Below are 27125 nucleotides of genomic sequence, written 5' to 3' on the forward strand. Positions count from 1 at the left end.
CGTTTAATTTGAATGAGATTTTAGCGTCAATTCTGCATTTTCAAAATGACTGCACTGGTCAACTTTTCATTGAGGTGTGTTGCCATGGCAGCAGGCTGACCAGTTAACCTGAGCTTTGTATTAAAAAGCTGCAGTCGACTTGGCCGAGTGACTTATGGGTTGGTTTTCATCAGTTAACTTTTTTGCTAAAACAAACTTGACTGTAAAGTTAAAGGGGTCATATTGTGCAAAATCCACTTTCTAAAAGTTTTCCGGCAGTAATAACTAAACTTTGACTTTTATGTGTATGTCGCCATAGTAACCTGTCCTGGATGCTTAATAAAAGCCAGGTAAATTCAAGCAAAAAGCTCCATTAATGCGGTGGTGGTCACCTTCTCGTTGCCATGGCAACTAGAATGGAATGGTTGTAGAAAGTCAGGATTCCAGTTCACCAGGTGGCTTCAGGCTCAATCTTTGGTTTCGGGTACCGAGACAGCGGTTAGACATTTCAGCTTTGTGGTGTAACTTTGAGGTGAAGCCTTGCGTCGTCGTCCATCCAGGTGTCATTCAGTGCTTCACTACGTCACAGCTTTAGAATAATCATGTGAAAAGAGGGGCCACGACGCCTGAAGCTCAGGTTCCTCCCGTTGCCACAGAACGTGGGTGAGACGGTCCTACAGCTTCACCTGTGGTCAAATTGGACATGTGGAACAACTGTCTGTAAACGAGACGCGATGGTCCCCAGACACCAACCTGGGGACAAGTACAGGAAACTTTGAAGATCTCATTGACGCCTCCCTCTAAGTTTACAAAAATAAAAAAATGTTTTACACGGACGCACATATACGCCTGGTCGAGCTGCTATGAGCAGCCGAACCTGTAGAGGGCAGTGTAGCGAGAACACCGACACATAAAGAGACCAGTCATGAAGATTTCTCATTTTTATTTGCTGTTAAAACAGAAGTAGGTGACAAACCGTAACAACTAAAACTCAACAGGATGTAATTGATTCCCGCCGAAAACAAACGCAGTCGGGGTCAAAGGTCAACCGTGCAAGCATGAGTGGAAGCGATCGTCCGCGGCAGGAAGTGTGATGGGAGGCTTGGGGGGGGGGGGCGGGGCTTCAGGCAGGATGGAGAGCGACTGCAGGGTAATAATGACAGGAGCGGACTGGGCAGAGTAAGAAGAGTAAGAACACTTGGATGGGTTCAGGGTTCAGCTCAGACGTGACGGGACGTCCTCTGGTTCAAACCAAGACGAGGAGAAAGGTTTTCGCTTTCCAGTGAAACTGACGTCCACCTCGACGCCGTCCCACCTCGGGTTTATTGGTGACGATGCATCAGGCTTGTATTAAACACACACACACACACACACACACACACACTGACAGCTGACGGTGTGACAACCGCTTACAATTGAAGGTAAAAGTTTATTCTTCATTTAAATCTAAAGACCGTTTAAATTCTGTTCATATAAATAACTTTAAACACCGAATGAGTAGAAATTTGACAAACCTAACTTTTCCTGTACAAACAGTTGTCAGAAAGCGCAGCAGGGTGTGTGTGTGTGTGTGTGTGTGTGTGTGTGTGGGTGGGAGCTCCTGGGGAAGCGAGACCTCCTCACTGCTTCTGCACCTCCTGCAGCAGCTTGAGGGCGGCGCCGTTGTTTGGTTCCTCCTGCAGGAGGCAGTGCAGGTCACCCATGCAGGCCTGGAGGTTCTGTGGAGCGACAGGAAGTAAAACTTTAGGAGGCCGAAACGACTCGGCGGTGGAGGAACCGACGGGAAACTTTGCCCAAGTACCACGAACACACACAGGAACTCGAGTTGAACACAAACCAGGAAGGCCAACGAGCGTGGAGAGAGGAGGAGCTAACAGCTAGTGGGGGAGGACCAGGAGCTAACAGCTAGTGGAGGAGGACCAGGAGCTAACAGCTAGTGGAGGAGGACCAGGAGCTAACAGCTAGTGGGGGAGGACCAGGAGCTAACAGCTAGTGGGGGAGGACCAGGAGCTAACAGCTAATGGGGGAGGACCAGGAGCTAACAGCTAGTGGAGGAGGACCAAGAGCTAACAGCTAGTGGAGGAGGACCAGGAGCTAACAGCTAAAGGGGGAGGACCAGGAGCTAAGAGCTAAAGGGGGAGGACCAGGAGCTAACAGCTAAAGGGGGAGGACCAGGAGCTAACAGAGCTAGTGGAGGAGGACCAGGAGCTAACAGCTAGTGGAGGAGGACCAGGAGCTAACAGCTAATGGGGGAGGACCAGGAGCTAATGATGGAAGACCAGGAGCTAACAGAGCTAGTGGGGGAGGACCAGGAGCTAACAGAGCTAGTGGAGGAGGACCAGCAGCTAACAAAGCTAGTGGAGGAGGACCAGGAGATAACAGCTAATGGGGGAGGACCAGGAGCTAACAGCTAGTGGAGGAGGACCAAGAGCTAACAGCTAGTGGAGGAGGACCAGGAGCTAACAGCTAAAGGGGGAGGACCAGGAGCTAACAGCTAAAGGGGGAGGACCAGGAGCTAACAGCTAAAGGGGGAGGACCAGGAGCTAACAGCTAATGAGGGAGGACCAGGAGCTAATGGGGGTGGACCAGGAGCTAATGGGGGTGGACCAGGAGCTAATGGGGGTGGACCAGGAGCTAACAGCTAGTGGAGGAGGACCAGGAGCTAACAGCTAGTGGAGGAGGACCAGGAGCTAACAGCTAGTGGAGGAGGACCAGGAGCTAACAGAGCTAGTGGAGGAGGACCAGGAGCTAACAGCTAATGGGGGAGGACCAGGAGCTAACAGAGCTAGTAGGAGAGGACCAGGAGCTAACAGCTAGTGGGGGAGGACCAGGAGCTAACAGCTAGTGGGGGAGGACCAGGAGCTAACAGCTAGTGGGGGAGGACCAGGAGCTAACAGCTAGTGGGGGAGGACCAGGAGCTAACAGAGCTAGTGGAGGAGGACCAGGAGCTAACAGCTAATGGGGGAGGACCAGGAGCTAACAGCTAGTGGAGGAGGACCAAGAGCTAACAGCTAGTGGAGGAGGACCAGGAGCTAACAGCTAAAGGGGGAGGACCAGGAGCTAAGAGCTAAAGGGGGAGGACCAGGAGCTAACAGCTAAAGGGGGAGGACCAGGAGCTAACAGAGCTAGTGGAGGAGGACCAGGAGCTAACAGCTAGTGGAGGAGGACCAGGAGCTAACAGCTAATGGGGGAGGACCAGGAGCTAATGATGGAAGACCAGGAGCTAACAGAGCTAGTGGGGGAGGACCAGGAGCTAACAGAGCTAGTGGGGGAGGACCAGGAGCTAACAGAGCTAGTGGAGGAGGACCAGGAGCTAACAGCTAGTGGAGGAGGACCAGGAGCTAATGATGGAAGACCAGGAGCTAACAGAGCTAGTAGGAGAGGACCAGGAGCTAACAGCTAGTGGAGGAGGACCAGGAGCTAACAGCTAGTGGGGGAGGACCAGGAGCTAACAGCTAGTGGGGGAGGACCAGGAGCTAACAGCTAGTGGGGGAGGACCAGGAGCTAACAGAGCTAGTGGAGGAGGACCAGGAGCTAACAGCTAATGGGGGAGGACCAGGAGCTAACAGCTAGTGGAGGAGGACCAAGAGCTAACAGCTAGTGGAGGAGGACCAGGAGCTAACAGCTAAAGGGGGAGGACCAGGAGCTAAGAGCTAAAGGGGGAGGACCAGGAGCTAACAGCTAAAGGGGGAGGACCAGGAGCTAACAGCTAATGGGGGAGGACCAGGAGCTAATGATGGAAGACCAGGAGCTAACAGAGCTAGTGGGGGAGGACCAGGAGCTAACAGAGCTAGTGGGGGAGGACCAGCAGTTAACAGAGCTAGTGGAGGAGGACCAGGAGCTAACAGCTAATGGGGGAGGACCAGGAGCTAACAGCTAGTGGAGGAGGACCAAGAGCTAACAGCTAGTGGAGGAGGACCAGGAGCTAACAGCTAAAGGGGGAGGACCAGGAGCTAACAGCTAAAGGGGGAGGACCAGGAGCTAACAGCTAAAGGGGGAGGACCAGGAGCTAACAGCTAATGAGGGAGGACCAGGAGCTAATGGGGGTGGACCAGGAGCTAATGGGGGTGGACCAGGAGCTAATGGGGGTGGACCAGGAGCTAACAGAGCTAGTGGAGGAGGACCAGGAGCTAACAGCTAATGGGGGAGGACCAGGAGCTAATGATGGAAGACCAGGAGCTAACAGAGCTAGTGGGGGAGGACCAGGAGCTAACAGAGCTAGTGGGGGAGGACCAGGAGCTAACAGCTAGTGGGGGAGTACCAGGAGCTAACAGCTAGTGGGGGAGGACCAGGAGCTAACAGAGCTAGTGGGGGAGGACCAGGAGCTAACAGAGCTAGTGAGGGAGGACCAGGAGCTAACAGCTAGTGGGGGAGGACCAGGAGCTAACAGAGCTAGTGGGGGAGGACCAGGAGCTAACAGCTAGTGGGGGAGTACCAGGAGCTAACAGCTAGTGGGGGAGGACCAGGAGCTAACAGAGCTAGTGGAGGAGGACCAGGAGCTAACAGCTAGTGGGGGAGGACCAGGAGCTAACAGCTAGTGGAGGAGGACCAGGAGCTAACAGCTAGTGGGGGAGTACCAGGAGCTAACAGCTAATGGGGGAGTACCAGGAGCTAACAGCTAGTGAGGGAGTACCAGGAGCTAACAGTTAGTGGGGGAGGACCAGGAGCTAACAGCTAATGGGGGAGTACCAGGAGCTAACAGCTCGTGGAGGAGGATCAGGAGCAGGTTGGTGGATCAGGAGGGACCTTCGGGGAGGGGAAACATCAGGGGGTGGAGGAGGACAGTTCCAGATCTATGACTGATTTTATTGAGGCACTTTTACGAGAAAAGCTGCTCGCTTCCATTCGCCTCTGAAATGAGAGAGGTCACTGGACACCCACTGGACGAGTCAAACATCCCAGGAGTCAGTTACAGGACTCAGAAGAATTAAAACAAGTTTGGTTGGACATGGGAGTCGTGGATGAGACCTAAATAGGAGGAACTTATTCAAGACAGTCACACATAGGTGGAGGAAAGTGACAATGTGCTGTGGGACGAATGTAAAGCTGTAATCAGAGGGAAAGTAATGGACAAATCTTGAAAAACTAAATAAAATAGTTGCATCTGCAGTTACAGATGCAAAAACTCTCAACCAAAGAAAAGTAATAAAAATCCTTAAATTTACCTCGAGTGACAGAAGATCAAAACTCTATGCTGACAAGAGGGAAGCCTTCATTTCAGTTATTCTGAAGGAGGGAAAGGAGGAAAGGGAGTGCTCTAACTATAGACCCTTTAGTGCTCTAAATCAAGACTGCAGACTGTTCACTGCTATCCTGGCCAGATGAGTAGAAACTATCCTAGCAGATATGAAACACAGGATCAGGCCTGATCGATCAAACAAAGAGACACAGGACAGTGTTGGTTGAACACTGGATGTGGAAACAGCATCTGACTGTCAGGAGGGACATATATATCTATATACGGTCTATATAGCTATAAATACATATAATACACCCATAGCAGGGATTAAAACTAATGGAAGCCTCTCAAATTCTTTAATATGAGAACAAGGATTTGCCATCTATCTGGACCCACAGAGCCGATGGATAAAACTAAATAGAAACATTAAAAGGCATAAACACTGATGGAGGAGAACAGGAAACAGCTCTATTTGCAGATGACGTGCTAATGTGCTTAACACAGCCCACGACAACCCTTCCACCACTCGCCACAACACTTTGGTCTACTGTTGGGCTTCAAATTAAATGTAAATAAAAACAGGTTTACTATGTACCAGAGAAAACAATGAAAGAAAGATTCTGATTTAATTGGTATTCAAAAAATCTATGAAATAATAAGGAGTAATCCACCCTCAAGACTCAATTAAAGGCTTTAAATCATGATGCATTAATCTCAAGAATAACATCAGACATGGGCAGGTGGAACTTAATCCCACTCACAAGCTTAGTTTCACACAGAATGAACGTTCTTCTGAAGCTATTAGCTCTTTTCCAAACCCTGCCAGTAGTCATAACAACAAAGACTTCCCTGAGTGAGACATATTCTTTTCGAGTTCCATTGTCAGTAAAAAAAAAACAACAACACCCATTTGCCAACAATACTTTGAGAGATTATAAAAAAAAAAAAGCTGTGAAACATTTTCAAGATTAAAAAAAACAAAGCAATGCAGCTTAAACAATCGAGCTCTTCACACTAGAAACCTAATATAACCCTCAACGATGACCTCTAGAACACGACAGACAGAAACTCCCATGACGCATTGCGGCGATCAGCTCTGTGACGCTACATTATGCAGCAATCATGATTATTTACAGGAACCCGGTGAGGAGATTGTTCATTAATATGTTAATACCGTCCCGTCCAAACAGAGGTTGTTCTAACCCCCCGTCCTGTTCCTCAGCTTGGACAGACAACATGATGCGATTCAGAGCCTCTGGTGTCACTTTCTGCTCTTGCAAACAGGGGGAGACTGAAGAGTCGCCCCCCCACAGGGACTCTGGAAGTGAAGCTTTAAAAACCCGGAGAACTCCTCCCCCGTCTGGAAGCGAAGGTCTGGGGTTGTGTTGGTGGACGTGCAGACCGGTACCTTGAGCTCGTGGTGAGCCTGAGCTCTCCTGTAGAGCGCCTTCACATTCCTGCCGTCCAGCGTCAGAGCCTCGTCGCAGTCCCTGACGGCGTCTCGGTACTGCTTCACCGACAGGTAGCACAGCGCCCTGACACACACACACACACGCACACACACACACACACACACACACACACACACACACACACACACACACACACACACACACACACACACACACACACACACACACACACACACACACACACACACACACACACACACACACACACACACACACACACACGATGTAAACAACAACAACCACGGAGTCTCAACAGTGTTCTTCCTCTTGCGTTGGCGCCTCACCGGTTGGTGTAGGTCGTGACCTCTGCAGGGTTGAGCTTCAGGCTCTGGCCGTACTTCTCGATGGCCTTCTTATGCTCGCCTTTCTTCACCAGGGCATTTCCTTCCTCTTTCAGGGTCTGAGCTTTCTTTATGTCTTTATTGCTGGGAGCTGAAGACAACGAAGGACCAGGGAAACAAACACTGACATCAGCTTAAAGGAGTCATATTATCCGACCTCAACACTTTCACATGGTCTCGTTGGTCTAAAATCATTATATTCAAAGTTTCCAGCTCCTCCTTGATTCTCCTCCATTAGAATATTGGATCCTCGGAGCTGCATTCAGAATCTGCCGCGTCTGTGTGAGCTGGACTGGCTCCGCCCACACGTCCATTTTGGGAAGAGGAGGAAGTACTTCCCCTTGTGGTGCCATGTGCCAGAGCAGAGCTGCCTGATTGTGGGAGGAGTCAAAGGGGAGGAGCCTACCTTGATTGTGATTGGCTAAACCCCCGATGACACTATATAGGGTTTGATTTCTGATTGGCTGGTTGGAGCAACACACTTTTTAAAACCTGGAACAAGCCAGGGAGAGAGGACACACTTTCTACACTTCTGGGTCGTCGTTCCAGGTATGGAGACGATTAGTACTGCTGGAGAACCATTAGGAAGTGGATTTGGAATAATATGACTCCTCTCATGAAAGTGACGAGTGCCGCTCTTCACAGTAGAAGACGCCGGTCAGACGACACCAGCAGGTGTTTGTACCTGGTTTGTTTGGTTGCATGGTGCCGTTCTGCTGCTGCGTGGCGTTCACTGTGGCCTGGGACAGTTTCTCCTTGACGGACAAAGGCACGGTGGGGATGGGAGGAAGCTTTTCCCTCCACGAGGGGCCGTCTGCCTCTGTCAGCGCCTTCGTCATCCTGAAACAAACCGAGTCAGCGCCGAGACATCTCCGCCAGGTTGGATCACAGATCATTCATCCATCACCTGTTGGTGCCGTCCTGCGCGGCTGCGATGGCGCAGTTGATCTGCAGGGCCGTTTTGTAGTCGATGTAGGCCAGCCTGTAACGCTCCAGAGCTTCGTACGCCGCAGCACGACGCAGCAGAGACTTCACATTGAAAGGAATCAACTCCAGAGACCTGAGACCGAATACACAACGTCACAATCCAGACACTGAGGAACTCTACAATTATTTTACTGTGTTTATAAGTACAAGTCATTTTAAATTAATGTTTTTTTTGTATAATTATAATGGAGAAAAGCATGGTTTGTTTAAACTACTGTAACTTTATATCCTTGCTATCTACAGAAAGTGTAATTTGATATATTACACATGTACTTATGTCAAATCTAACTTGTGTTTACTATGCTTTTTTTTTATGCAGCTTTAGCAGTTTGGTTACTGGTCAATCAGCAAGACAACATGCTGCTTTGCTGCAGAATTACTTCTGTGGTCCTTAAACTCGGCTTCACAAAGCGTGCTCGTGACTTTCACTTGAATTTTGTACAACGAGCAGTGAACTTTGTAACTTAATATTATTCCCTCATTGCTCGGGATTAAAAAAATAAACTAAAACCCCAGAACAAAACTGTATTAATCACGTAAGAATAAGTTGTTTAAACATTTTAAATCAAGTAATTAAAATTAACGCCTTGTCTGTGACAGCATCGTACAACTACCTGTCTCACGTCTGGGATCGTATTATTGCCCTCAAGGCTGGCAGGTTAAATCTCAAAGGCACAATAGAAATATCACAGAATACAACTGCTGTATAAAACAGGCAAACGACAATCAGACACTCACACATTGCAGTCTTTAATACACTCCCCACAGTTTCCGTCCTTCAGGTAGCTGGCTGCGCGGTTCGAGTACAGGATGGCCAAATCATCCGGGTTCTTCTTATCTTGAAGGGGGGGAAAAAACCCACAACATCCAAATCATCTCAAAACAGAACGGCTCCAGTGTATTGAAACAAGAGTAATCCTCTAATAAAGACACACTCAAAATCACAAAACGCCATGAAAATATGCCAATATTGTTCTTTCATTAACAAGGACATTGTGACGCAGCGACTTGTCTGAGGCCTCTTTTCTGGAACGAAGCGTTTCCCAGTTGAAAGCGTGGCGGTGTGAACGGCGTCTCGGCTGACGGTGTGAACACTCACTGGACTTCTCCAGCTCCTTGATGGCCTGGTTGTAGAAGTTGGTGGCGTCGCCATACTGACCCGTCTTGAAACATTCGTTACCGGCTTGTTTCAGCTCCGACCAGGACTGGGACTTGTGTTTCTGAGGCATGTCTCCTACCGAACTGGGAACACATCAAACACCGGTCATCATCTTTGATCACAGTGTGGAACAAAACAAAACAAACAAACCAAGAAACAAAAATGGGGCCCGGGTTTATTTTGATGGTCGCGTTGGTGATAAAATCAAGTTTTGTGTTCATCTGACTTGTGTTATTATGTACGGGGATGTAATGTCTGTGTAGCTGATGAAATGTTGTGTATTAGTAAACGTATACAAGAAAGTTAATCTTGTTAAAATGTCCTGTGCACTTTAGCAAAGATACGAACTTAAAGAAATAAATTAATATAGTCGTTTACAAACCAGTTAGTTGGTAGTGCAGGTTAGATAGCTGATGAAACAGGTTTTCCTTGTGACATCAGATCGACAGTAAACAAGTCATCTATATTTTTGTTTTACTCAAAAACGTCATTTAAATTGTCATAGACCAGCGAGGTGAGCCACGCTGGTGTTTCGCATTAACTTGTTTCCCACTTAACTGGTGACCAACGTTGTTGCTGCTCGTACCAGCGGATGTTAAAATAAGGTTCACACAATGTACGAAACTTCGAACTTTTAATACAAATGAACGGGGACAGCTGCGGATTTCTGTCGGGTATTTAAACATCTGCCATTTCTAGCAGCAATAAGGGACGTTAAATTACGTCGGTTACCAGTAAACAGGGGAACCAATTAATCCGAAACACCCGGTGCTAGCCACCTAACCATGCTAGGCTAACGTTAGCAGCGCTTCTTACCGGCTGTCTGCTTCTTCTTCTACTCCACACACCGGGACGACTACCGGTTCCGTTTGCTGTCTGTATCCTGAGTGAGCGCCGTCAGTGTGTTCATCACTCGGTGTGCTTCCCCGGCTCTTCGTGTGTCTGTTGACCGGCTCGGGACGCGGGGAGACGTTTAGAACTCTCCCGGTGATTCTCCGAACTTCTCCGACTCCGCTCGAACGTATCGGTTTCGCTTCGGCTGAACGCTGCGTCCAAGGACCATCGGAAGTGTGGGATTTCAATGGCTGACAGCAAATTCTCTGCCGCTAAAATCGCAGAAAATGGCTGTTATTGAATCTAAAAACTACAAACATTAGTTGGGAAGTATTATATAATATTACCTCATTGCTTTTTTTCGAATATTTGTTCTTGAGGCTACACTTTAGAATTGTATTTCGTTTATACCGAATATTTTAAACGCACCACTCGCAGGAGCGCGTCAGTTGTACAGTTTCTATTTTAAAATTTCAAACTCTCGCGTTGATTCAAATAAACTGCTGTTTCATGCTCCAATGTACTTAAACGTTTTATTTGAAAAAAAAATATAGATATATGTATATATATACACACAGAGGGCTCACTTCAGCTTTTACCCTACCATCCATTTAAAAAAAAATTAAATAACAAATAATTGAATGGGTGTTTTACATCGGAATCATTTCAATTATGAATCCCTCAGTTACGTTTAATCAAAAATAATCAACAACAATTCTTAATTAATATATCTGTATTTTACTTTTGTTTTTAGATTTCCTTTTTGAAATTTTTTTATCTTGATACTTTCCATTTCTCAGTGGAAAAATGTGTTAGAAAGTTTTCTTTGACGTCCCCAAAAGTCAATAGAATATAACAAATTAATTTAGAAGTACCTTAAAAAGATTTAGATCATTCGTTGACTTGTAGGTTATATTTCCTGGTTGGAATGCAGCATTTGTTTTATTTAATTTGAATATAGATATAATCTATACAAAATAAAATCGGAAAGTTTCAGTTGGTGGTTGATATGTTGAAAGTTTGGATAACTTTCAATACTTTGGTGGAAAATGTTTTTAACCCTTTATCAAGACGCTCGAATTGAGGATTTAATGGTGAGTATAAGATATGTGGAAAATTCCATAAGATTTAGTTTCAACCTTTTTACATCGAGAACAAAGAAGGTGAAGAGAATCATCTGCAGCGAGTTTGAGCTTTTGAACTCTAGAGATCTATCTGAAAAATCTTTCAATAATTTTTTTTCTCCCTCAAAGTTCTCCACACAATTAAAAAAAAACTAATAAAAAACAAGGAACCACATGTATGCATGTATTTATATTTATATTTATGTGTGTCCTGTTTATGTTGGGTTACAATAAGACTTAGATGAAATCAATAAATGCGCAAACAATCTGTTTCACATATAAAGCATAGAAAAAAGTCCAAAGATCCCTCAGATTCTCAGGTTATCAAGAAAGACACAGGCATCCCTCGACCCTCCATAAAGCTTTTTATTTGCTTTCCCAGAACATTTAGAAACACAGAAAAACCTGAGAAAATAGACTTGTTTTGAACCACTAGGAGGCACTTTAACATCATCCCACTCAGCTGGACACTCCAAGAAGTTGTTTAAAACAAAATTCACTGATAAGCAGCATTCAACCTCTTGTTAGGAGACACATGAACCTTATGGGGTTATATTTGTGCCAAAATTCTGAGCGAGCGATGGGAAAATTTGAGCGCCAAAAAATTAATTGTGCAAGCACACTAATAACATTTTGAGGAAATATTTAAATTGCGCAAAGACAAACTTGAGATTGCGCTCAAAAATCATTTCTGCGCTCAGATTCTTCCTCTGCGTGCTCAACCTCTCTCTCTCTCGCGCACAAATATAACCCCATAGAACCTGGGTTTCAAAATGTGTGTGTGTGTGTGTGTGTGTGTGTGTGTGTGCGTGCGTGCGTGCGTGCGTGCTTGCGTGCTTGCGTGCTTGCGTGAGTGAGGGAGTTTCAGTTTCCGACCCCACTCAGAAAACAAGCGGACGGCTCTGACAAAGCTGTTGGTTAATGTACGCAGATAAAGCAGGTGTGTGTCTGTGATGTAAACTGTCTCATGTGGTTGGTTCACACTGATAATCACACTTTCTCACAAAGGTGGTAAAACATCGAGTGGCGGTCTCACAAATGGACATTATTTTAACTCATCAAGCACTTCGACTTCAGTAGCTTGATGACTTTTGGCTGAACTCACACTGTACTGCTAACGTTTTTAAGTGAAAACAAAACTTTCATTGCGTTTTGGGCGTCCGTTTGAGTGACAACGGAGCTCGGAGTCACTGAAAACACACGTTTTTGACAACGTCTTAGTGGAAACGGGGAAGCGGCTCCACTCGCATGCACAACTAGAGCTGAAGTAAATAGTTCTTCTTCATGGCGTATTGTTCACCTGTGTGTGTGTTGTTTCATTCCACAAACAACCAACAGGCGCCCACTAGTGGCCCACCATGCTCACTACATTGTTTTCAAAACTTTTCTGAAACAAAAAACAATGCGTTTTCAGTTGAAACACTGTGTTGATGGAGAACTGGATCCCAAAACACTTGCACAGCTGCATATTGAAGTGTTTGCTTGGAAAGCACCTGTTTTTCCGTGATTTTCTGTGTCCTTCATTGGAGAGCACGCCAAGTTGAACTTTTAAAAATAGAAAGTGTTTATGGGCTCCATTTGTTTGGTGTTGTTGGAAAGCAGCAGCAGCAGCAAGACACACACACACATCTGGCAGCGTACAAGAAGAACTCTCATCCACAGTGTTGGGAAAACACCAAAGCATTACAGCGGGAAAAATACACCCACCGCTCCGGCCGTCCTACGTTCACCGCCGGGCAATCAACACATTACACTCTCCCAGAAGAAGAAAAGAAGTGAGACAGGAAACAGGAGGTGCGGTGAGACGTGGCGGCGCTCAGGCGATGACGGTGATGGCGGCGCTGGCCTTGATGTCTCTGAATTCGGAGCAGTCAAAGTCAACCAGGAGATTCCGTTGTCCCGTCTTGTAGGGGACAAAGTACACCTCAACACAGAACCGGTTGTCCGAACTCAGATCTGGAAGTCTGCCGGCGACATAAACAAGGAGCAGCTCAGGCACAGTTTGATAACGGGCCCGAAACCATCATGTGGAATTAACGCGCAACTTTTCTCAGCGGAAACTGGCGAAAACAGAATTATTTGAAAAAAATTCTCAGGCTCCTTGTAAACGGCGGAAACGCTGCCACTGGTCGTTCTGCACATGCTCAATAGAGACGATCAGAAGAAAGCATTCTCCTGGGTGCTTTCATTTTGAAATCCAACTTGGTGGTCTGTCCAATAGAATGTCTGTGTTCTCCCACTGTTAACATTTAGAGCTCATTGTTCCTTGCGTGTGGTTTCATTACAAAAACAAACAGCAGCACCCACTAGTGGCCAATCATACTAACTACATCATTATCAGCATTTCATCCGTTTTCCGTGCAAACAAACGTCATTTTCAAATGAAAGGAAAACGATGTGCTGAAATGATTTCAATGTGAAAATCTCTACTATAAATAAATTCATGATAAAATCAAATGAATCTTTTCTAAAGCAGGAAAAACATCTGCTATGACCTGGTGACATGCCTTGTTTACCTCACCATGTGAAAACACAACAGCTGATTGCCCAATTAGTTTTTACTGGTGTCAAATGTCAAAATGGGTCCATTTTGGCCCAAATGGTGAGTAAAGGTTAATTAAAAATCACACTCACTTGCGTACAAAGTCGTCTTTCAACAGGCCGCTCCCGCTGACGGTCAGAACGCAGTCGGTCAGCATCTCCTCCACCGGGTTCTCAAAGATGACCTCCGCCATCGCCTTGCGGTGCAGCTTGACCTCCTCATTCACCTGAAACACACCAGTCATACTTTATACATCTACTGTCAACACAATGATGGACGTCACCTGCCCACCTCGACCATACTTGACTACTGACTATACTAATTACTAATACTGTACATATCTGCCAATACCCTACCCAACTCTCAACTACCTCTACAATAACCAATTAAGTTGACTAGATAATCTGCCTCAACATCAATACTGCACCCATCAACCAATGCTATACCGAGAGTGATTCCCTATACTAAATCTAAACACCAATATTGTACTCAATGGAATTTAATATACGTACCATCTGATAATACACCTTCCTACCTATGCTATAGTTAACTACCTACCGTATTTTCACGACCAAAAGGCGCACCGTACAAAAAGGCGCAGTCTCAGTTATGTATGCCATTACTGCATTTAACACACACATAAGGCGCACCTGCTCATAGGGCGCGGGTTTTATATACAATCCATGCCCACACTTCCCCCTTTAACGTTCTCATGGTGTCCGCCTTCCAACAACACACACACACAAGCATACAAGTGTGCGTATTTAAAAATAGAGCGGGAGCAAAACTGAGTTTGGTTGTGCTTTATTTAAGTATTGATTACAAAGTACTAACATTTTTTTTTACCTGTAATCGTCATCAACCAAACCCATCGAAGTCCTCATCCTCTGTTTCTGAATTGAACAGCTGTGCTAAATCTCGATCAAACATACCAGGTTCACTTTCTTCACTGTCAGAGTCACTTTCCGTGCCGTGCGGCTCCTTGGAAATGATGCCGGCTTTTGCGAAAGCTCGAACAACAGTGCCAGCAGACACGCTAGCCCAAGCATCTACAATCCATTTGCAAATTGTGGCGTAACTCGCCTGGCGCTGCCTTCCACTCTTAGTGAAACTGTGGTCTCCATCGGTGATCCATCGCTCCCACGCCGCTCGCAGCCTTTCTTTGAACGGCCGGTTCACACCGATGTCCAGCGGTTGGAGTTCCTTTGTCAGGCCTCCCGGAATGACAGCAAGCTCAGAGTTCATTTGCTTCACTTGTTTTTTCACATCGGCTGTGAGATGAGCACGCATAGAGTCACAGATCAACAGCGATGGTGATGCGTGGAAAAAACCACCTGTTCTCTTTATATACACCTCCCTCAGCCACTCTTTCATCATTTCCTCATCCATCCAGCCCTTTTCATTTGCCTTAGTGATGACTCCTGATGGAAACTTCTCTTTAGGCAAAGTCTTTCTCTTAAAAATCACCATAGGAGGCAGTTTCTGTCCATTAGCATGGCAGCCAAGCACAACAGTAAAAGAAGACTTTTCGTGCCCCGTTGTGCGTCTCGCTACCGTGCTGGTCCCCTTCTTCTCCACAGTGTGACTCACCGGGATGTCGAAAGTGAGCGGCACCTCGTCCATGTTAGTGATGTGGCTGGGCTGGATGTGTTTGCTGCAGTAGGAGGGAAGATGGCCAGCTTTTCATTATAATCCGCTGGAAGTTGCTGCGCTACTGTAGTCCTGGTCCGGATGGAAAAATGGCACCGTTTCATGAAACGAAAGCACCAAGACGGACCTCCTTGGAAATGTTCCATTTTCATTTCTTCTGCTAGCGTTACTGCTTTTAGTCGAATGGTGACCGTCGAAACGCTTCTCCTACTCGTTCTTTGCGCGATGATCCACTGCTCGAGTCTTTCCTCCAACTCGGGCCACCTCGCCTTATGTCCGCGGAAACTCAGCTGCGTCTTCTTCACCTGTCGGAGCTCGTTTTCCAGCTTCCTCCACTTACGAACCATCGATTCATTAATCTTAAATTCTCTCGCGGCTGCACGATTTCCATGTTCCGCCGCGTAGCTGATGGCCTTCAGTTTAAACTGTGCTTCATAAGTGTGTCTCTTTGCCATTTTCAGGGTTGTTAAAACAACGATGTTCTGCATAACGCACATACCCGTTCATTTATATACCCGGTACAATCCACGCCCACACTTCCCCCTTTAACGTTCTCATGGTGTTCCCTACTACGTCCGCCTTACAACAACAACACACACAAAGGGCGCACTGCACCATAGGGCGTGCCGCACATTTTGAAGAAAATCTAAGACTTTTATGTGCGCCTTATAGTCGTGAAAATACGGTAGTCTACCTAATACTGACAACACCTTCCTACTTATACTAGATCACTCCCACACAGGTAGACTACCTACCTATATTACACTGTACCTACCTACATAATACAATACCTACCTAGATTTTACTATACCTACCTGCCTACCTACCTCTCTACCTCGATTATACTGTACCTACCTACCTCTCTCCCTACCTCGATACACTGTGCCTACCTACCTACATTATACTATACCTACCTACCTAGATTTTACTGTGCCTACCTACCTACCTACATTATACTGTACTATACCTACCTACCTCAATTATACTGTACCTACATTATACTATACCTACCTACCTACCTACCTAGATTATACTATACCTAAATAGATTATACTGTACCTCCCTACCTATCTACCTACATTATACTCTAACTACCTATATTATACTGTGCCTACCTACCTACATTATACTATACCTACCTACCTACCTAGATTATACTGTACCTACCTACATTATACTATACCTACCTACCTACAATAGGTGCTAGTATACCTACCTAGGTAGGTAGGTAGGTACCTGCCTACCTACCTATATTATACTATACCTACCTATCTACATTATACTGTACCTACCTACCTACCTATACATAATACTATACAAATCTACCCACATATACTTTACCAGTTGATCTTAGTCACATGTTTCAGGACTGTGGTAGGAGACTAGTACCAGGAGAAAACCCACACAGAAAGACCTCAAACCGGGACATTGTCACCGCGAGGTAGACAATGGACTTCCTTTATATAGCACTTTTAAACTACATGAGCAGCCCCAAAGCACTTTACATCATTAATCACATTCACACACACGTTCACACACCAATGGAGGCTGCAAGGCGTTGTCACTCCAATGGGAGGAATTTGGAGTTCAGTGTCTTGCTCAAGGACACTTGGGTATGTGGACAGGTGGAGATGGGAATCGAACCTGCAAGCTTCCTATTGGGAGACGACCGCTCTACTGATGCCGCCACTAGAGAGAGTCAGAGTGCTAACTGCAGCCTGCATGTTGTCAAGAGGAGACGTGACAATCCAGCGATCCAGGCCGGCCTCTGGTGGTGATCTACTCACGGTGACTGTGACCTCGGGTTCCAGCAGCACCACGTCACACTCGGCCAGGTACTTGTGGTCTGGCACGTCTTTCTCCGACACGATGGCATCGATCTTCATGCTCTCACTTTTCACCATGTGCTTGTGGTAGACCGAATACGGGACCACGATGGGGAAGGACAATTCTGGAAGAGACGACAGAAACAAGGACAACGTTGGGTTGGTTCACCGTCCTCAGTGCATGTGGAGGCTTGGAGCAAATGTGCTTCTCCATAACAAAACAGAACAGAGGACCCACCTTGTCCAGGCAGCAGAGTTTTGGAGATCTTCTCGCTCTGGATGTTTCCGGACAGCACGCCGTTGTACTTCATGGCCTGGACGCTGATGTTGATGGTCAGGTCTCTGGGGACGGTGCTCTCACTGTGCAGCACCAGAATCATGCTCACATCTTTACCGTTCACTGGCTGCGTCGCCTGAAACACGCAGCACATCCACGATCCAGACAGGAACAATGAAGGAAACAAGAAAGTCTGGGATTGGCGAGATGTACCTCTTCAAATCGTATAGTCAGTTCCGGTGGAGGAGTCTCAACAACCGGGGTTTCCTTTGGGTTATCGACTTCTTCAGGTTCACTATTTTCTTCTTCGTCACTAGCCGACTCATCCACTCGGGTGTAGTCTCTATTTACAGCGGTCCAGAAGGCAACCCTCTCCTCTGACGATCCTGTGGAGGAGATGGATTTTCATGACCCTGCTACTGTTTTTGTTTTGTCCTTTCTTTTTGTCTTTGAGTGGATCGTCTACCTCCATCTCATCTCCTGAAACCATCAACAGATACCGTTTCACCTGATTCTCTATCAGGACGACTTCCTACTCTGCACTGCCGAACCTTCCCATTCATCCACACCCGCCTCTAGAGAGGTTCAATGAGCATTAGCACTGTTCATCTCAAGGCTACTACTCTACTAAACTCCTGTTTACAATGAGAAGAGGGACTCATTATCCCTTAAGTGACTCATTGTCATTTAAACAACGTCTCATACCGAGGTTAGCAAAGGAAGGTAAATTTCAGCCGTCACACAGCATGCTTGATCATGTAATGATGGTGCACTGTATAATAGTTTAATACATTTTCAACTCATTATGTAATAATCTACCACATTTTGTCAAACAATATTGCACATATTGCACCATTAGCACCTAATGCTACACACCCTCCTTGAACTTGTAATGGTCCGTGACGTCTCTCCTGTGTTTGGATCCGACCGCCTTGGTGGAGATGTTCTGTCCGATTCTCTTGGTGTTGGAATCGATCTTCTCGCGTTCAGTCTCATCTTCACCAATGACCTGAGGAGGCGAGCAGAGCAGAGCAGGAAACTGTCAGTGACTGGTTGAGGTCCGGCAGTCCCGTCGGGTTTTATCTCGAAATAAGAATGTGAAGCCTCAGGAGGCTGCAGCTCTGCTCACTCACCACCCAGTCGATGCAGTCTGCGTTCACCTCGGCAAACACGAACGGGGTGTCAAATTTCAGATCCGTCCTTCCTTGCTTGATGGCTTTGACGGAGGCTGGGCCACAGCGTGAAAGCCCTGCAAGACAAGAGAAAAACAACAACATGCATGAAACAAACACAAAAGTCTGTTAAAAATCACCTTTATTGAATTTTTGTTAGAAGAACCATTTAGCTGATATGTGTCAGGAGGTAGACTGAGGTCTCCTTTAAGAGTGGGCGGGCCATAGGTCTGGGCGCTCCAGCACCGCACCTGTGGCCACTTTCCAGTCATCACCCTGCCCTATATATATGTCCTGTCTGTGTTTAGTCATCGTTGGTTTGTTAGTCTTCCATGTCTCGTCTGTCCTGTCCAGTGATTGAGTCAAGTGCTGTCAATTTGAAATAAAGGACTTGATTGAACCCAGCCTGCCTCCAGAGTCCTGCACTTGGGTCCTGTCCGTGATCCGTGACAATATGTACATTAAACATTTTAGTCATTTTTTGTGAAATTTAGCTATCAGAAGGGAAATCTATTCATAATATTAAATTAAGATCACATGAATCTGTAATTAATTTATTTAGATATTGAAAAAACACAACCCGACCCCCCCCCCCCCCCCCTCCAAGAAGAAGAAAAAAACGTACCATCACTGTACCCCTGAGGTGTTGAATCCACAACCTGCCAGCCATCAAACTCGCCTTTCTCTGACAGATCTGGTCTTTTGAACCATCCCTCCACCCAAACATGGTTAATCCTTTAAAAACAAACAAACAAACGTAATGCAATGGCTATACGTTTTTGGGGTACTTTCACTGTATTTTGCAACAGAATGTTTAATTGCAATTCACTGTATGTTGAGATTATTATAGTTTATGTAGTAGCTGTTTCTCATATCAGAAAAATGTTGACATTTTCATCACATGTACTCTGCTTAAAGTTGAAATTTAAAGGTTATTATGGCACAATTACCAGTCCATCCTACTCAAGATGACTGCGCCAATGACCATAGTTATTTCATTCTTCATATACTGTATATATTTCTTTCAATTTAAATTCTTACTGATGAAAACCTTTTTAATTCTCACCAGATGCAGTCATTCCTCTCCCTCTCCACCAGCCCATTTTCTGAGTAGATCATATCGACCACCATATTACTGTCCACGTCGTACGCAGATGTGAAGTTGGTGATCACGCGGCTGGGGATTCCCAACAGGCGCATCACTGCAAGCAATCGGTCAATCAATCAATCAACCGCTCGCCACACAGTCAGCCAGCCGGTAGATAAATCGATTGAACGTCCGTCTCCATGTTGTTCAGGGATGCGAGCGGGGGAGGGGCACCTTTCCTGAGCACAGGACACCGGCGAACACCCGACACTGTCCATATTTGACTGGTTTAAACTCGCTCTTGTACCACTTGCTCAAGATGGCATAGCTGCCGGTCCAGTGGCCCGGTGCAAAACCGTCGTCATAGCAACCACTCCAGTTTCCTTCCACGATGCCCTGATCTTCTAGACTATTGACCTGGAATGAAACGGAAACTCTCAGTCAACACAGTGAAACTGAGGCCGTAACATCAGTTCAGAAAGATTATCGTTTTCTTCACTAGGTCGTTTCAAAACTCCAATTCAGAACCTAATATCAACAGTTTAAAGAAAGAGAACCTGAGGTTCGGGTGGAGATCAGAAGGATTCTTTATATGTCCTACCATGGCGCTGAGCACGCGGCTCACGTGGATGGGGTCGGCACGCTTAGCGACGTCGCCAGCCGGGTCTTCCTTGTAGCTCAGGCTCTTGTCCAAGATCGTCATACAGATGTCCACCATGTCCTCCTCGAACTGGAATTGGGAGACAACGAAAAGAGAAGTTGGTCCTCCATTCCTGTTAAATGTGTGTGTGTGTGTGCTTTTGTGTGCATACCTGTCCAAAGTCCCAGTCCATGGACGTGATGTAGTTGGCACTCCCTTTATAAATCACTCCCTGTTCGTTCAGCACGTACTCTTTCTTCTTCTTCTCGAAGGCCAAATACACGGTGTCCTCTACAAAGAGAGTGAATCGTATCGTTTCAATGGATCGAGTTCTCTGCGACTCAGACACCGTATTTCTCTCCCAGGTCACATTAACCTGGGATCTGATGAAATAATGCTCACAGATAACTTGACGGGGAGATGAGAAACCTACCAGGAGACCAGGGGTTGAAGAGGACCACCAGGTCTGCCAGATGAGCCTCCTCTCCCTTGTATTTGGCGAGCAACTTGTACTTGCCGACGGGGCAGTTGGCGGGAGGCGTAATGAAGACAGTCAAGACGCCCCTTTTGATCGGGGAGTTACTCTGGAGGTCTGCCTTCCACGCCACCTTTGCCGACGATGTGCGTCCCACGTTGTCTGGGATACTGAAGGACGACATGGTCCCCAGGTCTTCGCTCGGATGTTCTCCTAGAGAATGGAGCCACCGAGGGAGTCTATCATCCATAGAACCATAGCTGTGGTCTGACATGATCTTACAATGACACTGTATAGGGTTTGATTGCTGATTGGCTGGTTGGAGCAACACACTTTTTAAAACCTGGAACAAGCCAGGGAGAGAGAGGACACACTTTGTATTTTTTTTTCTTCTCCCAGACGTCTACCAGTCCTCACCCACTAAATACCCGACTCCACCTTGATATTTACTCACCTTGACTGGTTATACATTATGCAACCGGCTTCTTTATAAGCCTGACGTTCCAACCTTGGCTTTTATTTAAAAAAATAAAAAACATCCACTGTCATCAGCTTTTATGCCTCAGACTTAAGTCACAGTGTCCTCGACAAAAGGTCGTAACTTGAGCAGCCCAACCACCTTTATACTCATCAAATTGGGAAATCCTTGGGGTTTTTTTTTTGCTCTCCAAAAATGGGATATATACTATATGTCCTATAAAATGTTATAAAAAATTTTTTAATTAATTAAATTTAGTTAACTATAATTGACACTGAGTTTCCTCGGTGTCAATGACTTAAGTCATCTGAATGAGAGGAAACATGGGTTGACCCATTTCACCGTAGCTAGCAACAAACAAGGAGTGGACTCAACACTGCCCCCAGATGTACAACAGGGGAAGAACTTATTTAAATAGTTTGCTTTAAAAATAAAAAAAAAACAAAGCTGGAAATGAGCTGCTGCAAATTCTGAAGTAAGAAAAACACTACAATTTCGTGCATCACGCTTCATGTGTTTCCTCTTTAAATCACAAACTGTATCGAAGTCGAAATATTAAAATGGTAATGTAACCAACACAACCTTTTTGTTCTAGAAACGTTTTGCCTTTATACAGCAATGGAATAAAACACGGAAGAAAATTGATTCAAGCCATTTGCCCAAATATGTAAAAAAGAAACAGTTTCGTGTATTTTCTGGCTAGAACTTGTGCAGAAGCAATGAAAGCGGGCGTTATTGAGAAGTGAGCTGACCGGTCTGAGCCGTGATGGTGAGCGGGTTGACGCTGGGGTTGAAGGCCCCGTTGAGTCTGATGGACATGATGAAGTTCTGGCCCCGGCGGACGATCAGCTTCGTGACGGTGATTTCATCCGTGTGGTGGGCCATGTTGTTGGACCCATTGAAGAGACACACTTCCTTCAAAACTGGAAGAAAAACACAAAAAATACACACACAAGGTCAACGTCTGTGAGTTTAGCCCACACTTCTTTGTGTTCCCTTCTTGTCACACATTCTGAATTCTTTCTGCTGCTCTCCTTCTGCACATTTGATCCTTTTACACTGCTGTGTAAATCTTTCTTTTTTTGTTTTGTTGCTCTGCTAAATACAGCAATCAAGGATGTTTTCTGTGGCACTATAGAAGCTTTCTGTTGTCATACAGAGACATCTAGTGGTCACATGTGGTATGTACAAGTACATTTTGAGATAGAAGTGTCTTCTGAATCTAATCTACATAACAAAAAAACATAAGTGGGATTTATGGTGTGAAAAATATGGTACTTATAGAAAACCCACACAGGGTGAACTTTCCGTATAAATTAAGAAATCTCAGTCGTGAGGTTGGATTAGGAATTCTTTTCACAAATTTTTTCAGGTAAAAACAAAAAAAAAAAACCTCTGCACCCTCGTGATGATGTTCCAAGTGAAAACACATTGTTTTCGCAATTTTAGTTTTAGGAAGATTTTACATTTACACAGCAAAGTTTTAAAAACGATATCTGTTCACAAAGAAACTCAGAAAAGGTGTATTTTTCATGTTAGACCACCAGTGGGTGCTCTTGGTTGTTTTTGTAATGAAACCACGCACATACAAACATTCATGATTGGAGAACACGACATTCGAGAAATAAAAGTACTAAGTCCCAGGAGAATATGGACTGGGAGTCACCATGGAGGAAACCTTGTTCTGATTGGCCCGGCTGAGCATGCACAGAAGAACCCTTTACTATGGCCGTGGTGGGCCGTCTACATGAGCTCTAAGAAGAAACACAACAACGACAAAAGCCTGGATACTCAGTTTGAATATAGTTTGCCTTACAGGTTAGACTCTCGATCATTAAATCCACTTCTTGTAGCGCTAAAGCAAACAGCCAGAGAGCTGGAGTGGGTGGAACCTGCCTCAGCATCTTGGACGCCGGGCAGTTGGCACAGCAGGTGCAGAAAGTAGGTGAGGGCGAGGCGGAGCAGGGTGTGAACACCCTCCATAGAGTGCAGAAAGAGCTGGGGCGGAGTTACGACGTCAAGGAGGACGTGTGTGAATCAGAAGGATGGAAACCTCACTGGTCTGCTTTGTGTTCCTGCAGCAAAGGGTGAAAACTTGACAGACCCACTGAAATGAGGTCACAAGCAAAAAACACTGTTTTGCCCAACTTACGCAACAAGTTTGATGTGTGGCAGTCGGTTAGGCCGGTCGGCTCCACAGCCTGAATCCAGCTGTGAGTATATGAGGGAGGGACTAATTCCCGCCCTCTCCTCTCAGAAAGCCTGAGATCCCGTCGACACAACGTTCTCAAGTGAAAAAAGCAAAGTGATCAGTGTCAAAGTTTCCTCCGTGGTGTCATGACTCCCAGTCCATATTCTCCTGGGGTACGTCTGAAATGTCCCTCCAAACTCCTTATCCATGGACTTTTCCTGAACCCCGGAAGTGTTTTGTCTAGTGGCCATGATAAGAATGGCCTGAATTCTCAATAAGCAAAGGAAAGGAGACTTGTTGGTTCCTCCAGAGCCTCCTTTAGCTTTGGATAGCGCTGATGTATCTTTTATCAAAGGAGGGGAGCTCATGTTGCCCCACAATTCCTTGTGGTGACAACAGTTAAAGGGACCTGCTCTTCTCAGCGTTTACAGAAAATGACGCTGGCGGAAAAAAGAGGCAGATCATGTAAGTTACCAAAGCAATAATCTGCATCGAACAACTTTGAATCATCTGAAACCCAAATGTGCTTTTTGTAGTCCATTTTAGGAAACTTGTAGTTCTTTCCCCGCTACGCCAGACGTCACGCCGTCACATTACTATGACATCACTAAGTGAGCGGTCCGACTGCCACACCAACGTGATGGCCTTTCACTAACTGCTTTTGGACATACCCCTGGGACTTGGGACTTTTATTTTGGCAGTCACCGTAATAACAATCCAACTTGGTCATATGTGTACTAGAATGTCTGTGTTCTCCCACTGTTAATATGTAGTTGTATATCTGCGCGCGTGTGTGTGTGTGTGTGTGTGTGTGTGTGTGTGTGTGTGTGTGTGTGTGTGTGTGTGTGTGTGTGTGTGTGTGTGTGTGTGTGTGTGTGTGTGTGTGTGTGTGTGTGTGTGTGTGCGTGGTTTTATTACAAAAACAAACGACACCAACTGGTGGCCCAACATACTAACTACGACATGGTTCCATTTTCAAAACGCTGCAGTGTGAATGCAAAGCCGAGGAGGTGATAACCTGTCGCCTGTGGGAATCGAACCAGCAAACAGGTAGCAAATGACCTTACATTAACTTGTATTAGATGTACGTGCACAGTGCAGATTACCAGATTGTGTGAAGCAGATGTGATTGAAACTCACCCAGTATTTTTAACGTAATCAAACATCGTCCGATTAAATGATCAACTGACGCTTTAATCATGAAGAATTCCGTTTTGCAGGAAGGCAAAGTTTGGCTTATACATGAATCGATGTTTTCAAAAGAAACATGTGTTAAATGTTAATCAAAGCAGAAAAATATCATTTACACATATTTTACATCAGACATTTAAACTTGGACAATATTTGCTTCTTTTTTTGTTTTATACATTTGATGGCAGCAACACATTTCAATAAAATTGGTACAAGGCCATTGTGGAAATAATCTGTAAATATCTGTGTGTATTGTATGTTTGTTTTTAGTTTTATTTATTGATTCTTTATTGATTTTTTTTAATACATTTGATGGCAGCAACACATTTCAGGCCATTCTGAAAAGAATCTCTAAATATCTATACCTGTATGTTTTTTATTGATTCTGTTCAGTATTCTCTATTAAGTGTGTGTGAGTTTGAGTTTTGACAGACAAGCAGGGATCCCAGATGGTGTTTTCGCTCTGGGTATGTTTCCTCTGGGGCTTTTGTGTGCTTGAGAAAACCTCATAAATACTTTGATGTTGCTGCAGGTATTTTGACGTTATCTAACCAGTGTGCACTACCTCTTTGTACCTGCCGCTTTTAGAAATGTCACATATCCAGTATTTCATAACAGAATCGTTATTTGAGAACATGCAAATTCCACGACGGACGCCAGTCCTGCACGATCTACTGAGTGAGACGCACGCCCTGCAGGTTGGAACCTGCAACCAACTGACTGCCACATTGAGCAAACATTAGACAGAAAGTCTAATAACCAGTTTCCTCCTGCACACAATCAGGTCATTAGGAGAAAAGAAGAAGAAAAATAAAGAAAACAACAACCCCGACAGCTGTAATAAAGTGCTGCAGGTAAATAGGCATGAAAACATAAAGTACAAATAATAATAATAAAAAATACAATTAAAAGGCAAGAGTCTCGAGTGGGTTTTAAAATAAATGTATAAAATGTAGAGTGAAGGGGCTTGTCTGATGCAGAGTGGTGGCTCCTTCCATCATTTAGACAAACTGCAGGACAACTTTGGCAACGACGTGAACGAAAACCAGCTGAATCGCAGAATCACGAAAAAGAAACTAGAAAAGAACGGAGCCCTCGGCCTTGAGACATTTGAGACATTGAGAATCATGGTTCTTCTTTAACAAGACATGAGTCTGGCTGTCCCACAGTGGGAAAAGCAAGGAGGACCTAGAATTGAGCCCTGTGGGACCCCGTATGAAAGTGGACCGGAGGAGGATTCAGAACATGGCTGGACCTAAACCACGCAGGCGTCCTGATCCTGATCCTGATCCTGATCCTGATCCCGATCCCGATCCCGATCCTGATCTTGATCCTGATCCTGATCCATTGTGACGAATGCAGCAGTGAAGTCCAGCAGAAGAAGAACCAGCTCATCGCCACAACGGTGAGCCAGGAGGACGTCATTAAAGCAAAACAAATCAGTTAAATTGTCTATTCTGTTTTTTGGTTTTTTTTCTCCTTTTCTCATGTCTTGCTTTTGTATCTTGAAGCTCAACTTAAAACCTTCTAAAGCTCCAGACCTCGCTGGTCTTAAGACTTTGATGGGGAGCGTATCAAACGTTCAAGGCCCCACACAAATTTGCAGTTAAGTAACTTTTCACACATTGAAATACTAAAGAGAGGACGAGTCAGTTCTCAGCAGGTTGAGTTTAAACCCGCAGGTCATTTCCTCTTTCTGAAGCCGATCCTTAAATGGCGTACTATTATGTAATTTTCCTTGGCTGCACAATTTCAAGAGATGTACGATTTTCTGCGTGGGGTGTTTGCGCTCGTCGTGTGAAAAATGAAAAATGTTATTAATTCGCATTGTTTTCCTCTTGGAAGCAGCTTTTGAAGTACATGGAGGAGAAACCTGAAAAGCCACTGGGACCATGTGATGTCACACTGACCTGGATTAGCTTTTCACTCTCAAAATAAAACAAACATCCTTAAAGAACAACGTTTAAGAAAAAACTAAATAAAACAAATTGTGCAGGAAAACAAGAAATGAGAGAACGAGTGAGTTTGGCTCCTTCATTCAGACCTGGAGCTTCGGTTGATACAGGTGAAGCGGTCACACCTGGTGTTCAGGTGTTTGGTACTCACAGGTGGGTTTGGGCTCCGTCTCCATGCTGGCAGGTTTGGTGTCTCAGGTGGGGGGAGAAGGAGTGTGTCAGACCGGCTCCCAGCTTCACTGTCAGGCGGCTCCAGCAGGCCGATCACCTTTAAAAAGTCCTGTCACGCCCAACCCAGCTACAGGAACGCATCGGTTAACCCTTTCCTCACTGGCCCCTTCACAACCGCTGAGTTCTTTCCCTTCAATCCAGTGAGCGTCGCTCAAAAATGTGATAATTGAACCGAGTAAAAAGAAACTTTGCTTTTTAATGACTTTTTGATGCAGAAAACAGCAGTTTGTTGAAGGTATTCTTTCTTATTTCTTATATTTTGATTGGCAGAGGTGTGTTTGTATCGATATCGGCATCTATAATGATATTTATTTGTGGGTACTGTCAGAATCGTT

General features: G+C 45.4%; 3 protein-coding genes across 3 annotated transcripts in view; all 3 read right to left on the bottom strand.

Moving 5' to 3' along the window:
• Window positions 1–920: 920 nt before the first annotated feature.
• Window positions 921–10136, bottom strand: tomm34 (translocase of outer mitochondrial membrane 34). The gene is made up of 8 exons (XM_080495108.1): window positions 9934–10136; window positions 9058–9200; window positions 8697–8796; window positions 7879–8031; window positions 7657–7811; window positions 6915–7062; window positions 6567–6693; window positions 921–1697 (listed from the first exon to the last, which is right to left on the bottom strand). Exons 2-8 carry the CDS (start codon window positions 9185–9187, stop codon window positions 1599–1601), a joined length of 912 nt encoding a protein of 303 aa, XP_080351234.1. The 5' UTR covers window positions 9188–9200; window positions 9934–10136; the 3' UTR covers window positions 921–1598.
• Window positions 10137–11423: 1287 nt separating this feature from the next.
• LOC308128765 (protein-glutamine gamma-glutamyltransferase E-like) lies at window positions 11424–26799 on the bottom strand. The gene is made up of 15 exons (XM_080494430.1): window positions 26711–26799; window positions 21975–22145; window positions 20703–20957; window positions 20442–20560; window positions 20231–20359; window positions 19851–20046; window positions 19609–19744; window positions 19168–19277; window positions 18504–18619; window positions 18247–18379; window positions 17584–17756; window positions 17332–17506; window positions 17055–17218; window positions 13710–13843; window positions 11424–13039 (listed from the first exon to the last, which is right to left on the bottom strand). Exons 1-15 carry the CDS (start codon window positions 26733–26735, stop codon window positions 12892–12894), a joined length of 2184 nt encoding a protein of 727 aa, XP_080350556.1. The 5' UTR covers window positions 26736–26799; the 3' UTR covers window positions 11424–12891.
• The window catches only part of LOC308129221 (protein-glutamine gamma-glutamyltransferase E-like), a 62857-nt gene continuing 47155 nt past the window's right edge, over window positions 11424–27125 (bottom strand). The window contains exon 16 of the mRNA XM_080495064.1: window positions 11424–11836. The gene's annotated coding sequence lies outside the window, so the exon portion shown is untranslated. The remainder of the gene's footprint in view (window positions 11837–27125) is intronic.

The sequence above is a fragment of the Blennius ocellaris genome (assembly GCF_963422515.1).
Source record: "Blennius ocellaris genome assembly, chromosome: 4".
NCBI lineage: Eukaryota > Metazoa > Chordata > Actinopteri > Blenniiformes > Blenniidae > Blennius > Blennius ocellaris.